General features: G+C 52.3%; 1 protein-coding gene across 1 annotated transcript in view; it reads right to left on the bottom strand.

Moving 5' to 3' along the window:
* Nucleotides 1–199: 199 nt before the first annotated feature.
* Nucleotides 200–12,216, bottom strand: part of LOC127479048 (hydrocephalus-inducing protein-like) — a 55,627-nt gene continuing 43,610 nt past the window's right edge. The window contains exons 47-64 of the mRNA XM_051805531.1: nucleotides 11,979–12,177; nucleotides 11,253–11,352; nucleotides 10,609–10,708; nucleotides 10,248–10,416; nucleotides 9,750–9,964; nucleotides 9,368–9,422; nucleotides 8,537–8,741; nucleotides 7,936–8,168; nucleotides 7,205–7,356; nucleotides 6,250–6,445; nucleotides 5,668–5,776; nucleotides 4,816–5,073; nucleotides 4,366–4,505; nucleotides 3,814–4,035; nucleotides 2,522–2,682; nucleotides 2,206–2,318; nucleotides 1,299–1,629; nucleotides 200–470 (exon numbers count right to left, since the gene is read on the bottom strand). Of these exons, the coding sequence (XP_051661491.1) occupies nucleotides 308–470; nucleotides 1,299–1,629; nucleotides 2,206–2,318; nucleotides 2,522–2,682; nucleotides 3,814–4,035; nucleotides 4,366–4,505; nucleotides 4,816–5,073; nucleotides 5,668–5,776; nucleotides 6,250–6,445; nucleotides 7,205–7,356; nucleotides 7,936–8,168; nucleotides 8,537–8,741; nucleotides 9,368–9,422; nucleotides 9,750–9,964; nucleotides 10,248–10,416; nucleotides 10,609–10,708; nucleotides 11,253–11,352; nucleotides 11,979–12,177 (3,121 nt within the window). The 3' untranslated portion in view covers nucleotides 200–307. The remainder of the gene's footprint in view (nucleotides 471–1,298; nucleotides 1,630–2,205; nucleotides 2,319–2,521; nucleotides 2,683–3,813; nucleotides 4,036–4,365; nucleotides 4,506–4,815; nucleotides 5,074–5,667; nucleotides 5,777–6,249; nucleotides 6,446–7,204; nucleotides 7,357–7,935; nucleotides 8,169–8,536; nucleotides 8,742–9,367; nucleotides 9,423–9,749; nucleotides 9,965–10,247; nucleotides 10,417–10,608; nucleotides 10,709–11,252; nucleotides 11,353–11,978; nucleotides 12,178–12,216) is intronic.

Raw genomic sequence — 12,216 nt, forward strand, 5'->3', positions numbered from 1 at the left:
GGGAATTCCTAAGAGAGCAGAGCAGCCTATGGAGGAATAGGGGTGATGTCTGATCACAGCTGCTTTCCTGGAGATGGCTGAGCCCCAGCTCCCAACCAAGCACCACACGGACACCTGCTCACTCCCCTCCTGTGGATGTGGGAGAGAACTGGAAGAGTAACAGTGTGAAAACTTGTGGGTTGAGACAGTTTATTAGCTAGTACGTGGATGACGTAGAGGATGGGTGTTGGGGGTTGAAGAGCAGCTGGGGAGGCTTCTGGTGAAGGCTGGGAAACCATGAGCAGGAGAAGCCATGACATAAATGGTGTCACTCTGGTTTTGCTGACTGTTGCACCTTCTTCTTCGGCTTGCTGCTCTGGGTTTCACCTTTTTGCAGTGACGTAGAGCGTTTGAGATCAGCCTTCCGCAAATAGCCTTTCCCCATCACAAACACCGATGGGCTCTTCTGAGATGGCTTCAGGTTAGGAATGCTGGGAAGAAAGGGACTGGTGTTAGCCAGATGAACATTTCCAGCCAGCCAGCTGCTCGCCTGTCTCCTCACAGAGCACACAGTGTCACATCCTCTCTCCATGCAAGCAGCGAGCAGCAAATGAAACAGAACTGCACTGCCTGCCATGGAGGCAGCAGAGGTGGAAGGGCAGAAACACAACCAGTTATGGGCCTGGGGACCAACTGCAGCATATGGGGCTCCAGGTAGAGAAGGAGGCTGGGCTTGTCCCATAAGGAAGCATAGCTGGGGACTGGCTGGCCCCTTGGCAGCCATTCTGGATCTCCCATTCCAGATTTTGCAGCCCTCCAGGAGCTTAGTGTTTCATACAGTGTCTTTTCCCATTGTCTCCACACAGATCCAGAGACATCTCCACAGACATCTGGCCTTGGCCAGATGATCATCTTTCTGTGCTCTTGGATGCTGTGTGTTCCTGCTGCCTCTCTGGGGCTGGCTGTCCCCAGGGCTGCACGCTCACCACTCCAGTCAGAGGGACTGAAGGGAGGATGTCGGAGGATGGACCAGGCTCTGCTTGGTGCTGCCCATCAATAGGACAAGAGGCAATAGGCATAACCTGATGCAAAACAAGTTCCACCTGAACGTGGGGAAGAACTTCTTTCCTGTGCAGGTGACAGGTTGTCCAGAGAGGGTGTGGAGTCTCCCTCACTGGAGGTATTCCAGAACCCTCTGGACACAGTCCTGTGCCATGTTCTCTGGGATGACCCTGCTTGAGCAGGAAGGGTGCACCAGATGGCCCATCCTGTGATACCCACCAGGAGCATGGATTGGAAAGCACCTGGACATTTCTTACCTGCACAGCATTTCAGCCTTAAATTCCCCCACACGTGTCGGGCAGAATTTCACTTGGAAAATCTGAGTTTGGCCAGCAGGGATGGTGCCACAGTCAGGCTCGACGGAGAACAGCGGTGGGTCATCGAAGTCATCTGGATACAGTTCCATGGAGGAACTAACGTGCTTTGTAAGGCAGGTCATCTGGCTTGAGCGGCGCCGACTTGGCGTGGGCTGAGTAGAGTGGGGCAGACTTGACTGGGGCCGAGTTGACTCGAGCGGCGATGCCCAGTGCACCCGACTTGGACGATGCTCAAACCAGTGATCCACAGTAGCAGAGGACAAGAAATAACCTGCAGGAGGGAAAAGGACATCTTTCAAAGACAAAATCCTTTGTTCCCAACAACTCTGCCTCCTGCTGCAGGTGGGTGGAAGAGAGCTGGGATGCACTTGGAGCACCTCTGGCCAAGTACTTTCAGCAGGAGATAGAGCGGCTGGGAGCAGGGTCTCCGCCTGCAGCACACACTCCCATGCTGGGGCAGGAGGCTTGGTTTTAGACAGTGACTTTGCATTTGCCCTGGAGTGGGGAACTGCATACAGACAGCGGCTGCAGGGCAGCTCAGTTGTTCCACCCTTGTTTTTCCCAGTCTCAGAGACTTCCCAAAGAGGTGCCCTGATGTCCCCCTTCCCAGTCCTGACCCAGCATGTGGCTCTCCTCAGAGCCCGGCTCAGCTCCTGTGCAGAGCACAAGTGGCAGAGCAAGAAGAGGAGGAGCTAAAAGGCAGAGAGGGGGTAAGGAGAAAACTCTCCAGCTGCAGCTGGGAAGTGGACAGGGATGAAAAAGCAATTAATGTTTTGGGGTGAAGTGGCAGGGTCTTCTCCCCAGGCCCTCAGCTACCAACTGAAATGTCCCAGAGCCAATGACTCACGCATTAGAGTGACCGAGTACGGCTTTCCAGAACGCTTTGATGGTCTTTCCTGCTCCAGATCCACCTCCCAGGAGTATTTCAGGGCTACTTTGCCTGTATTGGACATCTGGAAACTGAAAAACAAGGAGGAGGAATAAAAAGCATGTACTAAAGTAACACTGTATGGTGGGCTCCTGGTACCACCTTCTGCTGAGGAACGTCTTCTTCTCCAGGCAACTCTGCCACATTCAGAATTGCTGCCCTGGGTGGCCCAAACAAAGTATTTCAAAGTCTGGAAGTTTAGGAGGAAAGGGCCAACATGGTGCCCAGCACTCACGTGCTTATCTCTGTCTGGAAGGGCTCAGTCTGCTTCAGATGAACCTCAACTGTGTCCAGTTTGAACTTGGCGTAGTCAACCTCAGCACTAAGGAAAAGCTCAACCTCGCGGCTGCTCTTCTCCAGGACGGTGTGAGTTGGTTCCAGGACTGCCTTGGCCACCTGCAGGCAGAGGAGGGAAGAATCACTGAGCAAAGCCCAGAAAGCCAGGCTGAGCTGAGAAATCCTTTGACCTCCAAACTCAGCCGCATAGAAAGGACATTCAGGTTTATTTCCCTGGAAAGATGACAAAATTGGACTGTTGTACTACAGCATTGGTTTCTACCCACTGATCAAAGCAGTCACCACCACAGCTATTAATACACTCATGGGGATTATGGCCAGCTGTCAGTCCCTGTGCTTCAACCCTGAAGAGCCTCTGACCTTTTCCCTGGTCCCCTATAAATCCAGCAGGTCTCAAGGTTAGGATTAAGTTCCCCTGCTGGAGCCCTGTAGATGGAGAAGCCCAAGACTGACTAGTCCTAGAAAGAACTTCCTTCTCATCTTAGGAGAAAGTGCCCTCCAGATGGCACATGGGGGGTGGGAGCTGGCTGTGGGCATTTTGGGATGCGAATAAACTCACTGGGAAAGTCTCCAACTGCTGATGCTCTGATGGGGAAGTTGGGTTTACAGGACTTACAAAGTTCTCAGAAAGAACCTTCACCAAGACAAGTGTGTGTGGCAATAATGATAGAAAGCAAGAGTTTCTGGAGATGATGCTTCTCCAGACTCCTGCACAGTGCCTGGGCTGCTCCATAATGAGATATCCCCCACAAGACAGAGGCCACACCCAAAATCTCTGGTATCGGTGTAGGCAGAGCTCGGAGCTCACTGGTGTACGTGGAAGAGCACTTGTGCTGCTCTCCCCTTCAGAACAAGAGACAGAATGCAGTGGAATTAACTCCTTGTGGGTGAAAAGGCACCAAATCAGATGAAGAGATTTTAACACTGTAAAATGGGATAAAATCAAACGTGACCTCCCATTCAACATGGGCTGCAACACTTGGCTTGTGGCACAGACTGGCAGTTTGCATGTGGATAAAGGTCTCTTGCCCAAAGGCTTCCCCCTGTGGTGTGAGCCCACCCGCTCACTGTGCATCCGCCTCTCCCTAAAAGGCACTGCTGGTGAACCTCCCGGCTGGAGCCAATGCCCAGGGGAAGCAGGAGCTGCTCTGCCAGCAGTGCTGGTGCTCTGCTGCTGTCGGCAGGTCCTTTTGCAGAAGCTTGGTTAGCTTTTGCTGCTGTGCTTCTTACCTTCTCCTTGATAGGCCAGCGGGCTCCTGGTAATCTCTCATTGGTGTCCTCCCACTTCTCAGTGTACATTCCATCATCCCAGTTGTAAACCTCTTCTGGTGGCAGCTGGTATTTGATCTTGTCCACCTTGCAGTTCACAGAGTGCCTTTTGATGGTGACTGGGACTTTGGATTTCAAGGTCACTCTGATATCCTTGGCACAACCAGGCTGGAGGTGTCCCACCTAGGGAGAACCAGAGAGTCAAGACCAAACTGGAATCACTGGCAAGGGCAGCACTGACAGCAAAAGGGATTGATATGGCGAGCAGCTGTGCCGGGAATCTGCACCTCAGTGAGGATTTATGTGAGATTTGATAAAGCAAAGTATCAACAGAAGGTGCCACCTCCCATAACACGGAGCCTTTTCTGCTGGGCTGACAGCCCTGTCCCAGCCAGGGGGGGATCTCCTGCATGGCACTGGAATGGGCTCTCACTCTGGTGACTCCCTGCCAGCTCCCAGGAACACCGGGAAAGGGTTTGAGCAACTGGGAAAGGCAGGGTTGTCCCAGCTCACCTTGGGGGAGAACTGGAATAGGGCGTCTGCCAGCCACTCAAACCGCATCACCTCCTTGCTGCGGTTGGTGACTGTGAAGGTCTTCTCGCAGAGCTCCCTGACTGCACAGTCCCCGAACTCAATGTGATTCGCTCTGATAGCTGTGAAGAAGGAGAGCAAGAGATCTCAGCATGCAGTGAGGTCCATCCGCCCCCCTCACGTGCAGAGACACGTGTATGTTCAGCTCTTCCTTGCACCAAGCCTCCCTCCCTCTGGGGGGTCCCCAAGCCCGTGGCTGTGCTTGTGCCCAGCGACAAGCAGCACAGCAAACACTCCTCTGTGTGCACAGCTGGCAAGCTCACAGGCCCCCAAGTCCAGTGGGTGACAGCCCAGCCCTGGCTAGAGAGAGGACGTGCATGATCAGACATTTTCCTCTTCCTCGCTCTACCTTGGCAGCCTCTCCTCTCTTACCCTCAATGATGTCGTCCTCCAGACTGCCCTCAGCATTGCTCTTCTCGCTGTCTTCTGCTAGTCCAGGGAGGTTATCAAAGGTGAAGTCATCGTCGTAGCCTTCACCCACCAGCTCTATGTTGATTTCATTGTTGCCTGACAGTGGCACACGGATCTTCCCTTCCAGATGTTGGGCCAGGGTGGGTTTGAAAAACACATCAAACTCTGCTGACTGCCCATGTTCCAGGAGCATGTAAGGCTTCTCGGGATGCTTCTTGGCTGCACAGCAATGGGAATCAGATTTAAGTAATACAGCTGTACAGAGGAAATATTTCCCGGGGTTACACGAGGAATAAGAGGTTGGAATCAGTTGCTTCTAAGCACAGGTTCTCCCACCAGTGGTTCCAGACCCTCTTCCTGTGTTCACAAGACTATGCCACCATCACACATATCACCACTTAAGCTGCTTAACCTCAGGTTAATGCCCAGCCCTCATTCCATCTGCTTCCAGCCAGCTCCTGCCGTATGGAAGGCTGAGCCAAGGAGTAGTTTTGGCTTCTGCTGGCTGGCTTGTGTGCTCAAGGGCTGCCTCCCTTCAGGCTGGTACCTTCCCACACGCAGCAAAGACCTCAGCCAGTCCACTGAGGTGGTGATAGTGCCCCACAGCTCAACCCACCGTGTCTCAAAGAACAGAAAAACTTCCTACAACTTGCTAGGAGGAAACCCCGCAAGGAATCCACAAGAAAAGCTCGGGGGACAGAGAGACCAAGGAAAGAAACTACGTCTAACATGTGGCTGCTGCTTAGACAAGCCAAGATCAGGGCACACCTTTTCCCTCTGTGAGTGATCACACTGCACGGTTAATGAATTTACCTTTTCCAGTGGAGTCCTCTTCCATGTCTCCAATGTGGAAGGCACAGAGTGAGGACTGCCTGCCTTTCATAAAGAAAACTCCCTTGTCATCCACGATATGAACTGTAAACTGAGAAAAGGGAACACAGAGCACAGTGACATTGGTGTGAGTAGAGGCTGGCACATGGGTTGAGCCCGTACGGCCGCTGGTCCAGCACGGGGAAGCCAGACCACCTCCCCACCTCAAACACAGCGCCCAGCACAAAGGTTAAGTGAAGTCACACAGGGGAAAAAGGGTGTTCAGAAGCATATGGATAAACAGGACAGACAGTCATGAGCAGAATGTAATTAAACCATAACTAATTTAATTAAAATGGAGTCAGCCAGTATCAAATGCAATCTCACGGAACTGGGACATCATACATGCCCACATGAGAACAAAATGTGAGCTGGGAGATGGGGGGAAAAACACCCCACCACCTTTCTTGTGTTGTGTTCAACTAAAGAGGAAAGACTGGACAGAAAATCACATTTTTTGGGACCTTTGCTCCATGGGACAAGCACTTGTTCCCAGCCCAGAGCATTCCCCGAGCAGGTCCTTACCTTTGTGGGTATGACGCCATCGTTACGAAGGACCAGGGGCAGTGCCTGTGAGTCCCCCAGCAGGAGCCTCCTGAAGCGCAGCACAGGGTTTCCTCTCTTGCTCCGAAGGCCCGGGTACTCAACTGTCACCTGAGGCACGTGCCCCTCTCCACTGATAGTGAAGGTCAGCTGTTGGGGTTTCGTATTCACAGAGCTGCTGGAGAGGCACAGAAACCATTTCAGCCAGAGCCTTCCAGAATAACAGTTCTAAATAATTTCCCTGATTTGAATCATGCTGTACAGCAGATAAATAATGAGGCACCAGATGAGACGTGGCAAATCCTCTGGCTGCAGTGATACGAGACATATGCAACAAGCAAAAGCACACCATGAAAACAGTACAAAAGCAAGAAGGGAAAACCAAACCAACAGCACCATCAGTAAAGATTATTTCCAAGGATACTACAAGAGGAACTGCTTGTTAGGGCAGAAAGCTGTTCCAATTCAGCCACTAAAGGCTTGGGGAAGGGCAGGTCAGAGCCCCAGTACACAGGTCCCAGGGAGAGGAACTGGGCTTCTCTTTGATAAGAGCTCCAATCACTCCCCTGATATAAAAATAGCTTAATGCATGCAGGGAACCACACAGGATCACTTCCTTTTACAGAAATAAGGAGGAAATCTTGACTTGCTGGCACAGAAACTGCTTCATCTAAGCCTTTTGTCCTTGGAAAGCCCCAGTTCAGCTGTTGCACTTCTCAGTAACTTCCAGTTGGCTACCTAAGGCCCTCTCTTCAGAGTCCCTCACACAGGCTGAAGTATCCTCCCCATTTTTCTGCTCTGCTCTGCCTAACAGTTACTACCTCCCAGATCATCTCATGCCAAGTACTCTGCCTAAGAGTACTGAAAGCATTAGAGGCACCAAGAGGAGAGGCAGCTACCAGAACGGTCCCCCCCAATACTTCACAGGGTCACTCACCTTTTTGGGATAACAACAGAAGCTGTGAAAGTACACTGGTGGTCCTTCTTTTCTTCTGGAGTGAAGGTCACTGTAGCAAAGCCATGAGATAAGCCAGGAAGCTTCATCTCAACAGGATCCAACTTGAAGATGTGGCTGATGAGGCTGTGAGGCTTGGGGGGAACCCACAGTGCAGTGTTAGTGTCACATCTTTCAGTGTGACCCAGTACATCCATAGATGCATCCCTGGGAACAGCCCCAGACAGCCTGTCTTGCTTCATGCTTCCCTGGGCAGGCTCCTCCATCCCAGGGGATGCTGACCTTGCGCCAATGCCCAGGCATACAAAAGCTTGCTTTGATGGCTGGGTAGCCACCCCAACACATGTGGGAGGTTGGGGCAGCATGGAAAACCCTGCAAATAACCCAGGACTGGCCTTTCAAGAGAAGGAAAAGCCAGGAAATGCTCTGCTTTGAGCTCTGTCCCATCAGTCCGTAACAGCCCCTCTCTGAGTGTGCTTTCCAGAGATGTTCAGGATTCCCACCAAAGACCCAGAAGCATGAGCCAAAATTTGCTTGAGAGATGTGGAATTCAATGCAAGTGCCCCCCTGGCATTGCTGCTCTGCCCTGCAGTTCGACCTGCACTGAGCTGGACTAGTCCAGCTGGGCCAGAGAATGCAATGACTCTGGAGAACAAGGCAGGCTCTCACATGGGCTTTAGAGAGCAGTGGTCACCTTGGCCTCTTGTTCTTACCTCTCCAGGCAAGGCTTTGATGGAGAGGACCACATTACATGGGATACTGCTGGCATTAGAGATCTTGAAGTAAGCTGTGGCCCGTTGCCCAACCAGAACTTTGGTGAAGATGAATGTGTTATCATCTCTGATGAACACACCATTGCCTTGCACTGACTGTAATGTCTGGTGGAGATTGATGTTGCTGTGGATCGGGTACTTCTCAAAGATGGATGTGACGTCTTCAACAAGTGCTGCAGACAGACCAGAGGGAGGGCTGAGGCTGGAGAAGCCTCTGCTGAATTTACCTGGACCCAGTTGGCCTCTCAGAGGGCTTCATAAGCCCTTTCTGCCCAGGTGACTGCAAAACCCAGCCTTGGATAAGAGAGCTCAGTCAGTGAGGATGGAGCTCAGTCAACCTCAGTCTTAAAGGGCATTGCTTTCCTTTTATGCTTCCACACATCCCTCCCAGCCTCTCCCCACTGGTGGACTTGAAAACGACTGTAACCTCTGAGGATTTTAAGGTGGGACTTCAGGACCAGGGTGCCTCTCTATGCAAGTAGCAAGTTTAGGTGCTGATCAGCAGCAGGACTGCCCATGGCAACCTGTGGACAGTACGTACCTGGGAAGCAGGACTCGGCAGTCAGAGTAAAGGGAATGCCGAGGGGATTGTCCTTGGGGTCTCTGTTGCTGATGTCAATGTACACCTGCTCCTCGCATTTCCCCTCTGCTCCTGCGTTGCAATCCACTGTGATGTTTTGCTTGCCCCAAGGACCGATGGAGCCGGAGCAAGGGGACACGGTGAACATGCCTACAGTGAGCTGAGCCTGCAGAAAGAGCACCAGGACAGGCTGATGCCCGACAGCCGTGCCCTGAACACCCCCAGCAAGGAGGACGCCATGCCTCGGCCTCCAGCTGGGCCCAAGCACCCAGTGTCAGGGCAGGGAAGGATGACTCCACGGCCCAAAGGCAGCCCCAGGATGAGATGAACAAGCCAGAAGGAGCTGCACGTCTGTCCCGAGTGGCAGAGAGGAAGGAGTTTGGTGAAAAGAATGAAGGTGGTAGCTGGGATCCTTCAACCTCCAGGGGTACAGGAGAGCAGAAAGGACTGAGAGCAATGATGGGAGAGAGGGAGAGGATTGGAAAGAAGAAAAAACAAAGCTGTCAGTGCTCTACGGATTGGGAGTTCAGATGGGGACAGTTTGCTCCTGTGGTGTTCACAGATCTGTGCTGGCTAGCAGCCACCAAACACAGGACCTGCTCCCCTCTCTTGACCCCACAACTGCAGGTCAGAGCCAGAGCATGGGACTGTCAGTGGAACTGAGCAGATAATGGACTCTCCATCCCGCAGATCATGTCCTATCCCTCATGTCCTATCCCCAGCCTGGGCACAGCTGCATCCTCCCCCATCCCCTGCAGCACCACATGCTGGGGAGGAGCAGGAGCCACCCACCTGTGTCGAGTGCGTTTTTTCCCTGACCGAGGGGGCAGATTCCTCTTCCTGTGAACTGAGAGGAGAAAGCAGAGATGTGTCATGCTGAGCTCCCCTGCCTTTGTCTGAGGCCAAAGCTGGCCTTCCTCCCCATGGAGGAAAGCCTTCCTGCTCCTGATGGCCCCCGGAGAGCTGCCTGCAGCACCCATTGCTGCAGCTCATGGACAGAGCAGCTCTGTCACCAGCTTTGTCCCACACATGGGGATACTGAGGTGTTTTTTTGCTCCCTCTTCCCAAGCCAGTGACCCAAATGGACAATAACCCAGGTCTGGCTGCCTGTCACACACCAGCTGTGTGGTGGTGCCTCCTCAGACAAGAAAGGCTGGTGCAGGTCTTCTCTTACCTTTGCAGTGGAGGTGCTTGGTGGATGAAGAATTTGAAGTTGAGGGCGCCTTTGTTCTCTACAGTTAAGACCTGGGTCTTCTTGGTGCCCTTAATCATGGTACCAAAGTCGATGGGCGAGGCAGGCTCGATGCTGTACTTGCTGTACACTGCTCTCGCCGACACCCTCACTGGGATGGTGGCAACAGTCTCACCTCCCACTTGGGGATCAAAGACCTGCAACCAAAGGAGGGGCTGGTAAACACAGCAGAGGCCAGTCTCTACCCCTGTCCCCTGACCCCACCCCAGGTCTCCAGCAGCTCACCCTCCCTATTTAAAGGCCTCTTCCAGAGCCAGATTTACAGCTCTCTTATGAAGCCTCCCAAATGGTTCTGGAAGTTTTTGTTTGTGTATGTAGGAGAGAGGATGCCCCAGCTAAAAACTTCTTTGCCAAAGACACCTCTCCTGCTTATGCTCCCAAGACACACTGTGCTAATATAGCCAGGCCCTGGCAGCTCACCTGGCAGAGCAGGATGGGTCTGCTCTTGAGAAGCATTTCAGTCATAGGGTGGAAGAGGATCTCAACTTTCACAGGTGGCTTGGAGGCTTTCAGCACAGCCCTCTGTGGCCGGACAGTGAAATGAGATTTCAAGTCACCCTTCTTGGAACTTCCAGTTGTCAGCTTGAAACTGTGGAGAAAGGGAAAGAATGAAGACCTCTGCAGTTGAAAGTACAGGTGCCACCAGCACAGCCAGGACTTTGCATAGGACCAGAAAAAAAAGAAAAGGGAGCAGCACGGGAACAGGTTCTAGCCATGGACAGAGGGAGAACGCAGGCCTGGGAGCCTGAGGAAAAGCTCAGCACCAGGCAGCTGGACTCACTTGTACTCAATGTCATATAAGCCTTTGTTCTTAAGACTGAGGACTTCCTTCTTATTATCAAAGACATTAATGGTTCCAAAATCCACGCTGCCGTCTGGACCTGCAGAAAACCCACAGAGTGAGGTAAGAAATGGTGAATATTTGTGAGCTGCTGCAGAGCACTCCCGGTCACAAGCTACATAGTTGGAGTTCTTGTATGGCACAAAACCCTCTTCAGCAAGTGTCCCTTCTCAGAAGTGTTCTCTAGCTACTTGGCTGCCCTTTCTCTTCTTACTCCCAAGTATCTGCAGGGTAGAAGCCAAGGAGCTTGGTTTCCATTTCCTTGCTTCCAAGCACAAATCCAACTGCTTTATGTGCTGTGCTGAGCCTTTGGGCATTGCCAACTGCCTGTTCAGATGACTGTTATTTCAAAGCACCAAATGCAATCTGCACATGAAGCTGCACATTTCCAAGTTCAGAAGGGAGAGACTCAAGGCTGTTGGTGCCCTGACAGTGCTTTACTTCATGCAGCTTGCAAGGTATGTGCTTTATGGATCTGTGCCACCCTTGCCTGCAATGCCATCCCCTCCCAAGGGCTTTGGTTGCCCACTTGCTAAGGTAGTAAAATGCATCTGGACTGTGTTGTCTGGGAGGCATCCACTGACCTTCAGGCATGTTGATGCTCAGATTAACATCATAAACCTCCACAGAGACTTTGATGGTTTCCGCATGAACAATGCCCAGGATGTTTTCTGTATCTGAAACCTGAGGCAGCAAGAAACAAACACTGCTTAGACCATTCTTTTGGAAGACAGTCTCTAAGTCCTTGTCTCTTCCAGCTGCTCCCCCCATGGCCTCCCTGGCTTGACAAGCGTTTGTGGACTCCCAAGTTTTCCTAACCTGCCCATTTCACAGGCTGTCCCAGTGGGATTCTGCTGCAGTAAGAAACCTTATCAGCCCAATTCTGCACTCCCACAGCAGGGAATGGTGCTGCTAAAGCACCCTTGAGAGGGCCAGGGCTGTAAACACAACCACAAGAAATGTGAGGTGTCCCAGAGCAGGTGGCATTGACAATTAATGCCCTCCTCTTCAATCACCTCGCATGCTTACTGAAATGCAGCCTCTAAACCACAGGGAAGAAAATCCCAGAAAGGGTCCAGAGAGAATGCTGGTCTGTACAACCAAACAACAGCCTTCAAGCGTGCACAGCAGCAAGGAGGCTGTGGTACAGGCTGCGGATGCAGAGCCTGGGCACCCGGCCAACCCAGCACAGAGGCAGAAGTTGGGGCCACAGCACCCCCGTGTCTGTCAGATGCAGCTCTCTCTGTCCCTAAGAGCACACGGCTGCTTGCTCTGCCCTGCTCTGCCAGGAAGGCCCAAGTCTCTCTCACCTCCACTCGGATCATCTTATTTATGATGCCAATCTTCTCAGCCCTAAAATTCAGTTTAACTTCTAAGTCTTTCCGGGGCCCAACAATGCCCCTGCCTTGTGACACAGAAAAATCTTCTCCAAGGTCCTCCAGCCCACTCAGATGCCATGCCATGGGCAGTGGGCTGTCATTTCTAAGGACCAGGGTCTGGGTGTCAGTCCTGCAGAGACAGGAAAACACTCAGTGTCAGCTGCTTGGT

This window comes from Manacus candei, unplaced genomic scaffold (assembly GCF_025592945.1).
Source record: "Manacus candei isolate 608988 ecotype Guabito, Panama unplaced genomic scaffold, ASM2559294v1 h1tg000065l, whole genome shotgun sequence".
NCBI classification, from domain to species: domain Eukaryota; kingdom Metazoa; phylum Chordata; class Aves; order Passeriformes; family Pipridae; genus Manacus; species Manacus candei.